The sequence below is a fragment of the Chelonia mydas genome, chromosome 5 (assembly GCF_015237465.2).
Source record: "Chelonia mydas isolate rCheMyd1 chromosome 5, rCheMyd1.pri.v2, whole genome shotgun sequence".
NCBI classification, from domain to species: domain Eukaryota; kingdom Metazoa; phylum Chordata; order Testudines; family Cheloniidae; genus Chelonia; species Chelonia mydas.
This window is the reverse complement of record NC_051245.2, coordinates 26,542,121-26,561,036: the sequence shown is the minus strand read 5'-3', so window position 1 is coordinate 26,561,036 and position 18,916 is coordinate 26,542,121. Positions and strand designations below refer to the sequence as shown.

General features: G+C 44.4%; 1 protein-coding gene across 2 annotated transcripts in view; it reads right to left on the bottom strand.

The window, feature by feature from the left end:
• The window catches only part of EGFLAM (EGF like, fibronectin type III and laminin G domains), a 122,938-nt gene extending 106,152 nt beyond the window's left edge, over positions 1–16,786 (bottom strand). The window contains exon 1 of one of the 2 annotated variants that reach the window (XM_007065732.4): positions 16,355–16,786. In XM_007065732.4, the coding sequence (XP_007065794.2) occupies positions 16,355–16,463 (109 nt within the window). In that variant the 5' untranslated portion in view covers positions 16,464–16,786. The remainder of the gene's footprint in view (positions 1–16,354) is intronic. The other variant, XM_007065733.4, reaches the window with a different exon arrangement.
• Positions 16,787–18,916: the final 2,130 nt, after the last annotated feature.

Sequence of the window (18,916 nt, the reverse complement as noted above, 5' to 3'; positions counted from 1 at the left end):
AGCTCCACAGTGTAGATGCTTTCTACAGCGAAAAAAAGGGGGAGAAGTTCCATCACCGTAGCAACTCCTCCTCCGCAAGCAAAGGTAGCTAGTTGACGGAAACATTCTTCCATCGATCTAGCTGTTTCTACACCAAGGGTTAGGTCCGCATTGCTACGGTGCTCAGGGGTGTGAATTTTTCACACCCTGGAGCACCATGGCTATGTTAACCTAACATTTAAGTGTACTCTCGGCCCAAATTACACTTCTTTAGGAAACATTTTAATTCAGTACCATAAATATCATTCATATTGAGCATTTAGATGCATAACCTGCTCTAAATGAACAGAAAGCTATCATGCAAGGAAACCACAAAGTCCATATATATTTTATACTCTCTCTCTCTCATGCACACACTCTCAAAGTTTAACATGTAGAGGGGGTGGAGTCTAGTGTGTGACAAGGAGCAAATGTGTGTACCAATTCTCCTTCAAAACCATAAGATTTTGGCTTCTCAGAGCCTCTATGTACTCTAAGCCCAATCATTTTGAACCTCATTGTCAGTGGACACTGAACAAACTATTTGAGTGTCCCCCAAAGGAAATTACATTAAGGAAAATACAGACTTGTTAAGATCACAAGTCTGGGCACAGGCCTCAGCTTTAGCCTCACCCCCACGACAGTGTACCATAAAGCATCTTTCTCTTCATTCTGACCAAAACTGACACAAAGCATATCATCATCGCCTCTGTGGAGAGCACAGCTGAGCTACAGCCATCTCGCTGGGCTGTCTAGATCAGCAGATGGAAAGAACAGAAGGCAGCATGTGGGGACCTGAGGAAAACTATGTAACAGAAAAAGTGCTGTAAGACATGTAAATTTTCAAAAGTGACTAGTGATTTTGATTGTCTCACTTTTTGGTATTCAACTAGAGACAGGCTGAAGGGGACTGATTTTCAAAAAGTGTTGAGTACCTGCCCCCTTTGAGGTGTCTCAGGCCTCAAATCAAATCAGGCCCCTTTGAGGTGTCACCAAAAATGGAGGCATCCAGAATCACTAGTCTCTTTTGAAAATTCAGGCCTTAAGCTTCTTCTGTGTGTGTAACTGAATTCTGTGAAAATGCAGAGCGGAGACTAGAGAAATTTGAAAATCAAGCAAGAGCCAGAAATTTGAGGTAACTAGTGCTTCTGGCAGAAGTGAAGAAATCTAACCTACTTCCTTTCATTAACAAACCCATCCCACCCCTTTTGAGCATTAACAATGAGGCACAGGTAGATGCTACTGCATACTTAGCATAAACTGATTACAGAAGAGGGGATTGGCACAAACACAACTGAGATTTTAGCTAAGGCTAGTGATTGCCAAAGGGCATGGAAGGCCATGCAGGACATCCATTTTGAAAGGTAGAAAACTAATTTCTTCCCAGACTACAGCTCCTGTGTGTAGAACGGGCAAAAGAATCAATTTCACTGTCCTCTGCTGTCACTAAGGTCACACTCCACCTGCTTCCCCATACTGTGGTCCAACACACCAGGGAAACACCATGGGGGAGTCTAGACAGTGAAGAACCTATTTGGGCAGAACAGAGGCAAACTTCACACTGGCTATCTGTGCAGGAATACAGACTGGGGGATTATCAGATGGCCAGGGCACATCTAGTGGGTCCACAGAGTTAGGACCTACTGGCCCAAAACTTTATGTCAGCTGCATCCACTGTTCCCACCATAACTACAGGAGCCATGAATCATAAGCAGTTGGGGATTCTGTTCTCCAGCTTTGCATTTTATGAATGCATTTGTCTGAGCACTTGGGCAGTGCAGTTCCGTCTTCCTCCTCACTGAAGCTTCTCTCATCCTCAGCTCCTACAAAGGTTTTCATTCTTTCCTCTACCCAATCTCATATACTAGCTCTTTCTTTTGCCAGCAGTGAGGCGTTTTCCCCTATCATTCTCCCAGTTTCTTTTTTCATTATCACTGGAGCAGCTTTGTCCTCTAGCCCAAAGTCACAAATGGCTAAATGTTATAATCCATGGGTGTCATGTCACATCCACTGAGACGCATATGGAGAGAGAGCTGCAGTTCTTGACATTGCAATTCATGATGTTATAGTGTTGCTACCATGACACTATGTTTAAGTTGGAGACTGTAGCAACCTGCATGGAGCTTGGAGGGAGGAGCACGGGTTGTAGGAGGAAAAAGTTTGGAGAAAGCACCACAAATTCAGCCTGTGTGCACATGGCTAAAATGCTGCACTTGCAGCACCTATACAAATTGTTTTCTTAATAAAGAGTTTATTTTTATACACATGGACTCCTCTCCTGTTATTATGCAGCATGTGGTACATGAAACCAGAGACAGAATTTCTATTCCAAGAACCAAATTTTAGCCACTGATCTCTCCAGAGAGCTCCCTCTGAAGTCAAATAAGTTTTGGTCCTAAACCCCTATTTTCAATCATTATGGTATTTTGGTTTTGTTTGTGTGTTTTTTTTCTTCTGAAGTGACCTTTTAGATTAAAATTTCTTATGCTTGGCCTAAGCCCAGAAATTAATTCTGGGGAAATTCTCAAAAATTCTTCTCCTCTTCCTCTCCCACCCCGCCACATGATCGTTCCCCTCTATTCGACATTGGTGAGGCCTCATCTGGAGTACTGTGTCCAGTTTTGGGCCCCACACTACAAGAAGGATATGGAAAAACTGGAGAGAGTCCAGCGAAGGGCAACAAAAATGATTAGGGGTCTGGAACACGTGACTTATGAGGAGAGGCTGAGGGAACTGGGATTGTTTAGTCTGCGGAAGAGAAGAATGAGGGGGGATTTGATAGCTGCTTTCAACTACCTGAGAGGTGGTTCCAAAGAGGATGGTTCTAGACTATTCTCAGTGGTAGAAGATGACAGGACAAGGAGTAATGGTCTCAAGTTGCAGTGGGGGAGGTTTAGGTTGGATATTAGGAAAAACTTTTTCCCTAGGAGGGTGGTGAAACACTGGAATGCGTTACCTAGGAAGGTGGTAGAATCTCCTTCCTTAGAAGTTTTTAAGGTCAGGCTTGATAAAGCCCTGGCTGGGATGATTTAATTGGGGATGGGTCCTGCTTTGAGCAGGGGGTTGGACTAGATGACCTCCTGAGGTCCCTTCCAACCCTGATATTCTGTGATTCTATGAAATAACTCTTTAAAAGGTTTTAAAATATAATAATAAGTAGGGTTACCATATGTCTGGGTTTTTCCCAGACATTTCCTCTTTTTTGATGCTCCATTTTCTGTCCAGGCAGATTTTACAAATAAGAGGCAATGTCCAGGATTTTTGCAGAGCAGACATTGCAGCTCAGAGAGAGCTGTCCCTGAACCCCGAATTGGTCCATCCCCAGCTGATCGGTCCCTTTCCTGTAGCCACAGCTGCCAGATCCAGCCCACTCAGGCCCTGGCTCCCAGCCTTGGGGAGGGGTCGTGCAGGGAGGCATTGACAGAATGGCTGGTGCCGCGTCCTGAGCTTTCACAGCCACCCTGCCTCCATGACACGGAGCGACACTGCCCCCCACCTCGAGAGTGAGGCCTCACGTATCCGCTCCAACAGCCTCCAGGTACCCCATCCAGCACCCCCCAGGTGCTCCCTCCAAGTACACAAATATCCTGTCCATACCCCCCAAATAACCTCTCCAGCACCCTCTAACTGTACCCCTCCCTCCAGCTCCCCCACTTCCAGCTCCCCCCATCCCAGCAGTGTTCTCTTTTTGGGAACCTGAAAGCATAGAATCATAGAATATCAGAGTTGGAAGGGACCTCAGGAGGTCATCTAGTCCAACCTCCTGCTCAAAGCAGGACCAACACCAACTAAATCATCCCAGCCAGGGCTTTGTCAAGCCTGACCTTAAAAACTTCTAAGGAAGGAGATTCCACCACCTCCCTAGGTAATCTATTCCAGTGCTTCACCACCCTCCTAGTGAAAAAGTTTTTCCTAATATCCAACCTAAACCTCCCCCACTGCAACTTGAGACCATTACTCCTTGTTCTAGCATCTGGTACCACTGAGAACAGTCTAGATCCATCCTCTTTGGAACCCCCTTTCAGATAGTTGAAAGCAGCTATCAAATCCCCCCTCATTCTTCTCTTCTGCAGACTAAATAATCCCAGTTCCCTCAGCCTCTCCTCATAAGTCATGTGCTCCAGACCCCTAATCATTTTTGTTATCCTCCACTGGACTCTTTCCAATTTTTCCACATCCTTCTTGTAGTGTGGAGCCCAAAACTGGACACAGTACTCCAGATGAGACCTCATCTATACCAAATAGAGGGGAATGATCACGTCCCTCGATCTGCTGGCAATGCTCCTACTTATACAGCCCAAAATGCCATTAGCCTTCATGGCAACAAGGGCACACTGTTGACTCATATCCAGCATCTCGTCCACCATAACCCCTAGGTCCTTTTCTGCAGAACTGCTGCCTAGCTGCTCGGTCCCTAGTCTGTAGCAGTGCATAGGATTCTTCCTTCCTAAGTGCAGGACTCTGCACTTGTCCTTGTAGAACCTCAACAGATTTCTTTTGGCCCAATCCTCTAATATGTCTAAGTCCCTCTGTATCCTATCCCTACGCTCCAGTGTATCTACCACTCCTCCCAGTTTAGTGTCATCTGCAAACTTGCTGAGGGTGCAATCCATGCCATCCTCCAGATCATTAATGATGATATTGAACAAAACTGGCCCCAGGACCGACCCTTGGGGCACTCCGCTTGATACCGGCTGCCAACTAGACATGGAGCCATTGATCACTACCCATTGAGCCCGACAATCTAGCCAGCTTTCTATCCACCTTATAGTCCATTCATCCAGCCCATAATTTTTTAACTTGCTGCAAGAATACTGTGGGAGGCCGTGTCAAAAGGTTTTCTAAAATCAAGGAACAACACATCCACTGCTTTCCCCTCATCCACAGAGCCAGGTATCTCATCATAGAAGGCAATTAGATTAGTCAGGCATGACTTGCCCTTGGTGAATCCATGCTTACTGTTCCTGATCACTTTCCTCTCCTCTAAGTGCTTCAAAATTGATTAGCTGAGGACCTGCTTCATGATTTTTCCAGGGACTGAGGTGAGGCTGATTGGCCTGTAGTTCCCCGGATCCTCCTCCTTCCCTTTTTTAAAGATGGGCACTACATTAGCCTTTTTCCAGTCATCCAGGACCTTGCCCGATCGCCATGAGTTTTCAAAGATAATGGCCAATGGCTCTGCAATCACATCCGCCAACTCCTTTAGCACTCTCGGATGCAGTGCAGCCCCATGGACTTGTGCTCATCCAGCTTTTCTAAATAGTCCTGAACCACTTCTTTCTCCACAGAGGGCTGGTCACCTCCTCCCCATATTGTGCTGCCCAATGCAGTAGTCTGGGAGCTGATCTTGTTCGTGAAGACAGAGGTGAAAAAAGCATTGAGTACATTAGCTTTTTCCACATCCTCTGTCACTAGGTTGCCTCCCCCATTCAGTAAGGGTCCCACACTTTCTCTGACCTTCTTTGTGTTGCTAACATTCCTGTAGAAACCCTTGTCAAGGTTCCTTCCCCACTCTGAACTCTAGGGTACAGATGTGGAGATCTGCATGAAAACCTCCTAAGCTTACTTTTACCAGCTTAGGTTAAAACTTCCCCAAGGTACAACATTATTTTACCCTTGGATTTACACTGCCACCACCAAACTTTATCTGGGTTTACTGGGAAACGTAGTTTGGACACGTCTTTCCCCCCAAAATACTCGCAACCCTTGCACCCCACTTCCTGGGGAAGGTTTGGTAAAAATCCTCACCAATTTGCATAGGTGACCACAGACCCAAACCCTTGGATCTTAGAACAATGAAAAAGCATTCAGTTTTCTTACAAGAAGACTTGTAATAGAAGTAAAGGAATCACCTCTGTAAAATCAGGATGGTAGATACCTTACAGGGTAATTAGATTCAAAACATAGAGAATCCCTCTAGACAAAACCTTAAGTTACAAAAAAGACACACAGACAGGAATATTCATTCTATTCAGCACAGCTATTTTCTCATCCATTTAAAGAAATCATAATCTAACACATACTTAGCTAGATTACTTACTAAGTTCTAAGACTCCATTCCTGTTCTGTCCCCGGCAAAAGCATCATACAGACAGACACAGATCCTTTGTTTTTCTCCCTCCTCCCAGCTTTTGAAAGTATCTTGTCTCCTCATTGGTCATTTTGGTCAGGTGCCACCGAGGTTACCTTTAACTTCTTAACCCTTTACAGGTAAGAGGATTTTTCCTCTGGCCAGGAGGGATTTTAAAGGGGTTTACCCTTCCCTTTATATTTATGACAACCCTTCTTGTTACTCTTAACATTCCCTTGCTAGCTGCAACTCCAAGTTTGATTTGGCCTTCCGGATTTCACTCCTGCATGCCTGAGCAATATTTTTATACTCATCCCTGGTCATTTGTCCAAGCTTCCACTTCTTGTAAGCTTCTTTTTTGTGTTTAAGATCCGCAAGGATTTCACTGTTAAGCCAAGCTGGTCGCCTGCCATATTTACTATTCTTTCTACACATCGGGATGGTTTGTTCCTGCAACCTCAATCAGGATTCTTTAAAATACAGCCAGCTCTCCTGGACTCCTTTCCCCTTCATGTTATTCTCCCAGGGGATCCTGCCCATCAGTTCCCTGAGGGTGTCAAAGTCTGCTTTTCTGAAGTCCAGGGTCCGTATTCTGCTGCTCTCCTTTCTTCCTTGCGTCAAGGATCCTGAACTCGACCATCTCATGGTCACTGCCTCCGAGGTAAGTGGCAACCCTAATAATAAGGATTTTTTCAGATGATTTTTGAGCTCAGCTAATTCAAAACCAGCTTTGTTTTCAAATTTTATATTTGTGTAAGCAGGGTCTGAATGAGTTCTCCCCTGACAGCTATCTGGGATGGGGAGAGACTTCAGGAGCGAATTGTATTTACATGAATACACCCACTCTGCCTAAATATCCAGTAGATAGAGCAATGTTGCTCAAAGTGATCAACTTTGGCTGGTGTTGGGTTACAAATCCCTTTAGTACTGAATGCAAGGGTAATGAAATGCTGTTATCAATGTTGTTGTCTTTGTTGTATGAATAAAGAGGAGCAGAACTGTGCTTTAACTTTCCCGATTGAGCGGGTCATCCTAAGCTGAAAGGACCTAGTTAAGCCAGGGGCTCAAATGCCAGACCCCTGTGAAAGTAAGAGGGGTGGGGACAGGTGTCCCAGCCAGGAGGAACAGACTCTCCCTAAAGGTCCCCAGTCTGGTTTAACCTGTTCCTCCTCACTGTTCAAAGATAGAGCCAAATAGGCTTCATTAGGAGCCTTTTGTTATTCTAAGTGCTCAAAAGAGCTGACAATCACTTGTGGTGGGACAGCTTTTCTGCCCAGCCTAAGACCTGAAAATCACAAAGAGCTGGGTGAAACCTCAAGAGACTGACCTACAGCGGTCACAGCAGAGAGGCAGGTGGCAGAAGGTGACTGGCAAGCGGAACAGAATGAGAAGCTGGCAGGGCGGTCGCCAGAGAGGAACCGCGGCTGGCGGCGTGGCCAGCCAGAGCAAGTGCTCAGATGGTGGAGCAAGCAAGGTGCCTTCTTCCTGGGTGGGAGGTGAACTCACACAGATGCACCTCTGAACCCTGGGTCCTCACTGACCAAGGACAACCACTATGAGTGGGGTGTGGTGAGGGAGCAGAAAGGGGCACAGAAAAGGAACTTTTGGTTGTAGAACCCAAGAACATGAGGCAGAAGGCCCTGCCCCACGCACTCTGGGGTGGGTGTCCTGCTGACAGTTTTATGATTATGAATCCTGCTTGTGGCATTTTCCCTAATTAATGTTGGGTGACTTCCCTCCTTTCATTAAAAGTTTATTTTCTACACTCAGATGCTGTGCTTATGAGAAGGGAAGTATTGCCTTTCAGAGGTGCCCGGGGTGGTGTGTAATTTCCCCAGGTTACTAGGTGGGGGCTCAAGCCAGTTCTGTGCTGTGTTTTTGAAAAGGAACCCCTAAATATTGAACCTAGTACTGGCTGCTGCCGGCACCACCTGGCAGAAGGGTTACACTTGGACTAATGCCATTGACACGTCAGAAGAAACGAAGTGTCTTCAGTATTTGAAAACAGCATGCTGAACATTTACAGTGTGTTCATTTCCACTAATTGTAGAAAGACATCAAACTGCGATGTTCTAAATGTTCACAGATGTGAATCTGATTGCATGATCATTCTCACAGGTGCCAGTAATTTTAAATGACTCTGAAAATCAAGAGAGGCATGAGAGCTAATTTGGACCTGGAATTTTTTCAGACGTGAGACTCTGTCTGGCTTTGATATGCCAGTCTCCAGACCCGCTACGAGCTTGGACATTGTTAGTCAGACTGAGCGCGGCTCAGCCTTTTTTTCATGAGAATAACCCTTCTCCACTTGTCATCGTCACCTGAACAGCGATTTATGAGCTATATTACCTGTAAAGCAAACTCAAATAATGATAAACCAGACATGTAATTGCATCATGAACCAAAAGAGGTTATCTATCTTTTTATCCTAGGGTTTTATAAGGCGCTTATCACCACAATATCTGAGAGTCACAGGAAGTTGAGAAAAGAACAGGAGGACTTGTGGCACCTTAGAGACTAACAAATTTATTTGCGCATCAGCTTTCATGGGCTACAGCCCACTTCATCAGATGCATGTAGTGGCATTGTTTCATGTTCTCTGTGTATATAAAATCTCCCCACTGTATTTTCCACTGCATGCATCCGATGAAGTGAGCTGTAGCTCACGAAAGCTTATGCTCAAATAAATTGGTTAGTCTCTAAGGTGCCGCAAGTACTCCTTTTCTTCTTGAGGATACAGACTAACACGGCTGCTACTCTGAAACCTGTCAGAAAGTTGAGAGTAGCTGGGTGCTTGAACGAGCAAGTCTGTTCTGTTTTTAATATGGTTGATTTTATCCAGGTTTGAAAGCTAGACAGTGTGGCTTCTGGTAAAATTTGGATGAGCGATCTCCTAGGAAGAAAAGAGTGTTTGCTATGCCTGTATCTTTTGAATATCACACTACACAGACAATAGAAAAAAAAGTTTCTCCTTTGACCTGATAAGTTGCTATATTGCTTTTGGGTATAGAGCTCCTGGATCAGTATCTTACTGGAATAGATTCCTCACAACGAAGGATAATCCTTCATTCAGGACCTAGGACCTGCAAACTTTTATTCACGAGTGATCCTTACTCATGGATGTATTGCATTGAACTCAATGGCACTCTCACATGCGTCACGACGGGGACACTCACTGTATGTATTCTACACAATACACATCAGGCTTGGTGATTTTATGGATTACTACAGAGTGCATCATTAACTGTTTTTGTTCTAGTTATGGTCGAAATGGCATTTTTATTCTAAGCCCTTATTTTCAGTGGCTTATTCCTTTCTGAAGCAATTACTTTTGGGAATGAAGTTTCCCATGCATTTCATCCCAGAAGTAAATGTTTTTTGTAAAGTTCAAAGAAATAATATTCAGCTTTTTTCATTAGTTTGGACAGTCAAACAAACACAGGTGTTTTTTTTTTAAATGAGCAACTAACTAAATATGTTTTCCCTTTTATATTGTATAATATAATATATTATATTCCTTACAAAAAAATTAAAGGAAAAAATGATACTCGGTGGGCCCAATCCTGGACACTTATTCAGATGAGTATTTTCTTTGACTTCAGTGGGCTTGCTTACTGGAATCAGGACTACTCACGTGAATAAGTTTCCCAGATGGATTTTTTTTCCAAACAAATCAGGGAATTTGGAATTAAGGTCACACAAACATAACTCTGCCCCTCTTATGTCCACACTTTTCATTAGATGATCGCACAACACTGGTTGATGTTTACATACTTTTTGGCAAATGCTTCAGCTCAGCATAATTACATTGACTCATGTATTCTTTAATGCTTAAACTAACTTTTTCTATAACATTAGCTGAATATATATACACACACACCAAATGAAGGGCCCATTCCTGCAAAGACTTACTCATGTAAGTAACTTTAGTTACATGAGTAACCCTTTTGATTTTAAATGGAGCTCATATGAGTAAATTTATGGGTGGTCTTTTCACATTAGTATTTCAATTACTCAGTGATAGAAATAATGTGAAAAGGCCAAATCAGTCTTGCTTTGGGGTCCAATCCTGCAAACAGCTACACAAGCAATTTTACTCACTTGAATAGTCCTATTAAAAATCAAAGGGGCTGCTCATATGTATAAGGTTCCTTACAGGTATAACTGTTTGTAAGATTGAGTCCTAAAGCACGATTGATCCAGGAAATAATTCTTCTGAGCTCCCCTAGTATTTTATCTCAGGGCTTGTGTACACTTGAAATGCTACAGTGGCACTGCTGTAAGTGCAGAGCATTTCTCAGGAAAGCCTTGGAGGACAAGGAGTCCTTCAAGCATTATTATTGTCTGTATTATGGTACTGCCTACAAGCCCTAACTGAGATCGGGGTCGCCTTGTGCTAGGCATTGCAGAAGCATATACTAAGAAACAAGCGGTCCTATGAACAGTTTATAATCTAATGAGGCAAGACAGAAAAAGGGTGGAGTAAGAAAGTAGCGCTATCCTCATTTTTCAGATGGGAAACCGAGGCACAGAGAAATTAAGTGATTTCCCTCAGGTCAAAGAGGAAGTCTGTGGCAGCATCAGGAAGTTAACAAATATTTCCCAAGACCCATGCTAATGCCTTAATTCCAAGACTATCCTTCCTCTTCAGAGCACTGTTGGGAACCAGACTATTCTGTTCACATTAAGCTAACTTAAAATTCCAGGGAGCTGAAGGGAGTCCCCACACCAATTCTTTTCTGGAAATGCCTTCAAAAATCCTGTATGTCTTGGACAGACTCCCAAATCCTGACAGTCTAGGGGAGAGTCCTCTGAAAAAATGTGTATGTGGAACCTTTGTAAAGCATTTGGGTGGGTGAGGGGGAGATCAACTGGCAGCTTCCACCCCCCCTTTTTTTTTTAAAAGAGGAATGTTGTGATTGCTGGATGGGTGGGGTAGGGTTATTCACTTCCATGGGCAGTGGGTAGGCTCTGCCTTCCCTAGCTGGAGCTGCTGCTGTGGAACGCTGGGCTGGGGCTGCTTGGGCCCGGCCGGCCCAGGGCTCCTCTAGCGGCAAGAGGGCGGGACATACAGGTAGCTCAGGGTTCCTGCCAACCTGGGGCTTCTCAGGCTATAATGTTGTCCAGTAGAGTCCAAAATATTTAAAAAAAATATAACAGAAAGCAATTTCCTTTCCAAAGAAAACAAAACTATCTACACAAATTTTCAAAATGGTTCAGATCCTATTTAGACATCTAAAAAGCCAGATTTTCAAAAGTGCTTACCACCTAGAAGCTTCTGTTGTGGTCATATTTTCTAAAGAACTCAGCTAGTCCACACTCAGGTCTTTGTAAAATCTGGCCACTTATTTTAGTGCCTACCTGGGAGCTAGCTTCTGAAAATCTGGCCCTGATGGTGGAAAAATTTGGAAATCTGTTCCATAGGAGCTATGGAGCTGTGTCTCTTGTCATTCATAGCGGTGAAGCCGATGGAATACACCAATGAAAAATTAGTGTTCATCAGGAGATTCAAGTCCAATATTTGTATTTATTTGTAATCAGAATTGAAAATTGATCCCAAAGCATCAGAAATGAATACAAATCTTATCTTCTGTGTTCCGCCCTACTCAATAGCCTTATAAAGTACAGGCTTTTGACTTCTATTTTATATTGTGGTATACAAAAAGGTAACAACACAGTATATTATTATTCATATTAATGCCACAAACATCAACCTAAGGGGTCTGTTCTTCCCTCCATGCAACTAGATTACCATTAAGATCCATTATATTATTTTTACTACTATACCATGGAGTAAGGCATGATTAAGCTCTTTTAGTAACCAGTCCACTGAAAGTGGGAATAAAAGTAGAACACAGAGCAAAAACGTATGAACATGAATAAAGCAAAAGCAAGAAAACAGTTTGAATGTTAAACACTAGCGACAGCTATAGGGAGATGTATGAGGTGTTGCTGCAGCCGCGTTGGTCTTTAGAGAGACATTTGAAATAACATAAAATTGCAAGACTTTTGGGAACTCCAGGCTATTCAGTTTATTGTCACACGCTGGCTCTCGCTTCATTTTAACCTATTTTAGAATGTGCCTGATGTTCCATTTCCTCTTGCATAATAAATATATAATGTTACTGTAAACACACGTGCAAAGAAGTTTTGCACTCATCAGGATGTTTTGAATTTGACCACAAGGGTTTTCATTCCTGAAGTTTCATTTAGTAAGCTGTAGTTGTAGCATTTTTATTGTCTCTTTTACTTTTAACTTCACAAACAGATTTCTCTCTGTCACTTTCTGGGGATTACAAAATTGATCTTTGTCAACGAGACTCGGAATGAAAACTTTGAAAAACTGAGGAGAGTTTGACTACCTTTCTTCTTTTGACCCTCCAGACCTCTCAGTCAGACCTCATCATTGAAGATGAACTGGTTTTATCACTTCTCTCGCAGTGTGACCTTTTTGGTTGTATCTCAGATACAATTCTTGTACAAGTCCCATTTTCTATTGGCATTAAAAGGGCAAAGAAAAAAACCCTTTTTACTATCTTATCTCTTCGTCACCCACTACTTTTTGATGTAAGAGTAAATGATAGTTGTCTTTCATTCTTAACCTTCCAACATATGATAAACAGCAGGACTGAAGCAGAGCTGCATGTTACCTAGAACTATACCTGTTCTCAGTGGATTGAAAATGGCATTTCACAGCATGGACTCAGTCTAAGGCTTCTTGGAAACGTACAGTTCCAATAGTCTTTGGCAGCATGTAGGTAGGATTTAAATCACATACTTCTGCAGACGAACTCCCCAGGGGATTTCCTTCTCTAACTCTTGTGGCAATGTGGGTTTTCAAATGCCTGCACAGGTTTTGTAAAATTGTTGCCACAAATAAGTGGCATCTGTTTGTATAATGGAGAAGCAAGAAAACAAAACATTTTGGACATGAAACAGGACCACTTTAAGGTAGAAAAAATGAAATTGCAGAGGAATTATAAGTTTTTCTTTTTCCATGATTAAAGCTACTTTAGTTGAACGCCTATCAATACATTTCCGTTAGGTCAGTTGTTCTCTTGTGTGTTAACCTAAGATTGAGGGACACAAAGAGACTACCACTAAGTGATACCTTCACAGATACAGCCACATTTGCATATGTAAACTTTAGAAGTGGCAATGTTACTGCACATTTAATTTTTTGAATGCAACCACTGTCCATCTAATTTACTCCAATGCTTAGTGGCAGCTATTGTGCTAACCAAGGATCACGGGACTAGATCCCTAAGAGGTAAGGTCAGACCAGTAAAATTAGCCATCTGTCAAATAAAGACCTTAAGCTCGGGTTGTATTTATGTATTATGTTTCCAACTATACTGGCATTTCTCACAACAGCGAGTGACAAAGATGTGATTAATTTTAAATTAACTGTGAAAACTAAAAAAGAAAACTGTGGAATATATATAAAAACTAAGGATCCAATCCTACAAATATTGTATACTACCAAGGAAAATATATAGAGTTTGTCAAATTTTCAATTAATCTGATTCACTAGACCTACAATCCCGATCCAAACAAAGTCAATGAGAAACCTTACACTGACTTTAGAGGGACCAGGATATGGCTCAATGTTTTGGAACTCCTTGTCTCAGCCAGCAGTATTTCCTATAATCACTACTGTCTTATAAATTATGCAAATACAATTAGCAAATTGGCAAACCTAGTGACTTTACCATTCTTGTGCCTCATCTTTGTATTTTACATTTCTATTGAGTGCAACAGGGAACTGAAAACAATGTGATTTGCATGGGGTATAAATATTTGGTCAGTATCTAGACCTCTAACTTTTAAATACCAAGGACCATATACTGCCCTTGATCCACATGCAAAAATCCCATTGACGTCAGTGGGAGCTCAACTGCAGATCAAAGGTAGCGTATGTAGGGGACGAAGGGAGTCTTTGCTCTAACTTAACGTGCTCCATGTCATGGTCCAATGAACTGTACAAAAATATGCTTTATAAAAACGTTGCAATTACATACTGATGCAATGACTGTCTGCCTCCTCCTGTCCATTTTCTTTCACTGATGTGCCAGTCCTCTGGCATTGCATAATCCACTGCCCTGGGAGTAATTCTGCTATCAGAAATACTCTGGCCAATCCTGCAGTCACTATGCAGGTAAGCCTCCCACTGACTGGGAGCCTCACCTGAGTGTTACCTATGTTCACTGCAATGCCACAAATTATGGGCCAGATCCTCCTCTGAATGGAGGCCAGTAGAATTTTGTCAGTAATTTCACTGGCAGCAGGTCTTGGTTCTTGAACTGGAACCTCAGTGAATCAGCTAGGAGAAGCAGGCTGTATTAGAAGGAAAAAGAGAGAATGGGGCAGATTCTGATCGTATAACTCCACTGATTTCAGTGGAGTTTCCTCTAATGTGCATTCATGTATATGAGATCAGAATAGGGTGACCAGATAGCAAGTGTGGAAAAATTGGGACAAGGGGTGGGGGGTAATAAGCATCTAAATAAGACAAAACCCCAAATATTAAGACTGTCCCTATAAAATCGGAACATCTGGTCACCCTAGATCAGAATGAGGCCCTTTGTCTTCTTTGCACACACAAATCCCTAGCCAATCAGCAAAGATCAGAAAATAAAACATTGGAGAAAGTACATACTGGTAAAATATATGCTGGAAGAATTTGGACAGTGTATTGGGGGGCTAAATAGGAAATATTGCACTTAGTATTTCAGTCACAACTACAATTTACGAAAGAGGACACATTTAAAATTTAAAAATAAGAAGGGCTATCATGTTTAAATTTATGCAAAGAGGTATTTGATAATTCTAGTAGCCTACCTGGATAATGCATAGAGAGCTGAAGATACTTTTCCCACAATAAGAGACAATGTAATACTATATTTGCATGCACTTGTGCTATGTTCAGAATGAATGAAATGAAACAATGTGTATCCCAAGAATACTGTTTGTTAAGCTGATATCCCTCCACTTCAAGACAAGGAGCAGTCAGACAATAATCGAAAGCAGAGTGTGAAGCAGGTCCATCTTTACTGAGACACAAGTTAATTTTCAAATGGACGCATCATGAAACTATAACGTTAAGCAGCCATATGAGAAGGACAAACTCCTACTGACTTCAGTGGGAACACGACTGGGACCATTATTTTGTTTTCATGCTAACAGATTTTTCCATCTGTTAGTGTCTCCCTCCTTATAGAAACATTATTTCTGAAGGCACTTTGAGAGTCAGAATGTAAACTCTGAAATAAATTGGTATCTTTTCCACTGTACAAACAGATCATTAATCCCAAAACAGACATCTACTATTCCAAATAAATATTTTTAAAACAATTTTAAATCCTTACAATAGACTTACGAAGAAAAGATGGAGCCAGTTAAGAGCAGTTTTATATTTATTACTGTTTTCCTTGCCCTCACTTTTTCCTTTAATACTTAACATCTCAGATATGAAAGAAAAAAAATTTAGAAAAAAAATTGTTGTACTTATGTTGCCTTTTTATAGAGGCACTGCTGTTTAGAAAGAGTTATTGAGACTAGATAGAAACTTCAAGTTAAATACTTCTTAATTAGCTCTTTTAAAAAAGCTAAAAAATGCTGTTAAAAGATGCAAAAAGAAAAGGAGTACTTGTGGCACCTTAGAGACTAACAAATTTATTTGAGCATAAGCTTTCGTGAGCTACAGCTCACTTCATCGGGATCACACACAGTTAAAGAAATCCAAGGTTTTATTTGAAAGCCAGACAGATCAAACAGGAAGAGATGCTGCAAATGACCAAAACATATGCGCCAAAAATCTAAGAACATTAGGAGTAACTAAACAGAGGAGGAAAAAACACCCTTCTGATTTTTTAACAACAGGAAATGGAGAGCCTTTGGACAATATGGATCAAATAATAGACGTTTAAAGACAAGGAGGGGCTCTAGTCCTTCTTTGGAGGGTTTTCTCCCCCGGTGCCCAGTAATTGAGATCAGATGGAAACTGTCTCAACTCACACAGTTCTTTGTAGCTAAAAAGAAATGAAATACAAACAGTGGATTCTAAAGCTCTCAGATTTCCCATCAGGGGAGATGTGTGATATGGATTTAACCCTGTCTGTGCCGGGGGACTGCACACATTTGCGTTCCCACTTACCTACCCACCCACTCTCCAGACACAGACATGCCTGGAGAGTGGGCTTCCCCCCGGGATAGTCTCCGAGCTGAAACCTTCCTACTCGCCGCTGACAAGGGGGAGTTTCTTACCTTGCCTCCTGGGGATGTTTCTCCTGGAAGTTGCTGTGTGCCCAATGCAAGAGGCCAGCAAGAGCAGAGCGAAGCAGCGGCAGCAGCGGGCTGGGCTCTGTAAATCCATCGGAGCCAGCCTTCAGCCCACCCCAAAACAGAGAAGTTTGGGGAAGTTGGGCGTGCGGGGGGCAGCGGACCGCGAGGCGGCCGGGGAGGGTGCGAACTGCTCCGCAGCCGCTCGGCTGGGGCCCGGGGGGGGAGCAGCCGCCGTCCGGAGTCGGCAGCAACCAGACAGCGAGTGGGGCTGGCGGCGAGCAGCGGGGCTTGTCACACGCGCAGGAGGGAGGAGGCTGGGACCGGCCCTTTGATGGGATTACAGCCCCCTGGAGCGCAGGCGGGCAGGGAAGGGACTAACGCGGTGGGCAGGACACCCCCCCTGAGCGCGCAGCCCACCCCGCGCAAGGAACCGGGGGAGACACAGACACCCCCGCTGCGGTTCGCGCAGCCCTCCCCCTCCCCCCCTCCTCCTCCCCGCGCAAGGGACCGGGGGGACACAGACACCCCCGCTGCGGCTCGCGCAGCCCTCCCCCTCCTCCTCCCCCCCCCCCCCCCGCGCAAGGGACCTGGGGGGACACAGACACCCCCGCTGCGGCTCGCGCAGCCCTCCCCCTCCTCCTCCCCCCCGCGCAAGGGACCTGGGGGGACACAGGCACCCCCGCTGCGGTTCGCGCAGCCCTCCTCCTCCTCCTCCTCCCCGCGCAAGGGACCGGGGGGTACACAGACAACGCCGCTGCGGCTCGCGCAGCCCTCCCCGCTCAAGGGACCGGGCACAGCCCCCACTCAGGAGGGCGCAGCCCGCGCCTGCTCTCATTGCTCTGCAGCGCTTCAGGACCCGTGTAGGGCACCCCCAGCTCAGTAGGCAGCTCCTTCCCCGCCTCCTGCAGAGACCCCGTCCCCTTCTCTCCTCGGGGCAGCCAAACAAACCCCTCCCTCCGGAGAGACTCGGGACCCAGGCAGTGCCCTGCCTGTCTGTGCCCCCCCCCCTTCTCCAGGGTGCCATAGCCCCCTAGGAGCACCCTGCCCCTACCCCGCTGGGAAGGCCCCTCACTCTTTCCAGCCCACTGGAGGACCCACCCTCCCGCCAGCAGCCTCTCCCTCACCCTTCTGTGGGCCTCCCCAGCCACTGGCCTCTGCCGAGCTCCCTCTCCGTGACCCGTCTCTACATTACCCTGCTGGGCCGCCTACCCGGGTTTGGGGGGTTTAGTGCCTTCCCCTCTGCAGGAACCCCACGTCCCCCTATCCCTCCGCCCTGCCCCGCCAGGTACCAATTTCTTTGGCACTAGAGGTTAATGGGCTGCCTTCTTTCTTCTCCTGGCTTTGGGAGAGTAAGTGGCTGCGGTGGCAGCCCCATCCTGGGGGAGGGCCAGGAGGAGGATTCGGTGGGATAGTGGTTGCAGAGTTAAGAAGATCAATGAGATTTAATCCCCCCCCCCCCCCCCAGATGGATTCTGAGTCCACTCCAACCACTCAGACTAATATAGAAACTCTCATGGGGATTAAAGGCCAGCCGGAGGAGGTGTCCTGGGAAGGAAGGAGGAGAATAGGGAAAAGGAGCCCAAACCACCCTATCATAGCAACATAGGAATTACCTTACTGGATCAGACCCACAGTCCATTTTGGCCAGTGTCCTGTCTCCGATACTGGCCAGACCCAGACCCTTCAGAGGAAGGTGCAAGAAACCTCATATTAGATAATCTGGGGGGGGGGGGCAAATTATCCCACAGCTAAATCTCATCCTAATCTCGGATAGAATCTTAAACCCTGCTTGAAGCATGAAGTTTCATATGTCTTCCAAAATTGTTATTAATTATGACTGGATATTTTTATGCATATAACATTATCCACTCCTTTGTTGAATCTGGTTAAATTCTTGACCCCAGTGACATGCTGGGGTAATGAATTCCACAATCTAATTACACATTATGGGTGGGGGGGAGAATCTCCGGGCAAAGAGAAACAAGGAGAGAAGGAGCTGTGGTTCAGCCCACTATGAGTAGTACAAGGAGGTAGGGAGAGGGAGCCTGTGCCATTTGAGGAGAAACAGGGGCAGTGATAGACTCTGACTTCTCCAAAGGAGAGGACAGGAAGATGGAGCTGAAGTCCCTTTGAAGAGAGGTTGGAGGAGGAAATTTTGAGCATCCTGATGAGAGGAAGCCCATGTGTTTAAGTACCATGGGCTCACTCATTCGTATTAAAAATGTTTTCCATTTCTAACACCTGCTTTGATCATAAATAATTTAGGAAGCAGTTTGCCATGAAGTGATTTGTTTTTAATTCCAACCAACAGGATATCTAGTTGAAAAAACTGTCTGGTGAAAATGGGGCAGTCTTATTCTCTGGGCAGCTAAGTGAGCAGACTGTGAAAGAACAGCTGCCTGGCCAATGGGCTTAGCTGGCTTTTCCACTGTGATTAATGGAGAAAAAAGATATGCCAGTGCCTTAGAAGACCCCAGTGAAGAAGTCCTGTGAGTTAGCAATATAAACATAGGTGAAGTCCAATTTAAATTATACCATCATATA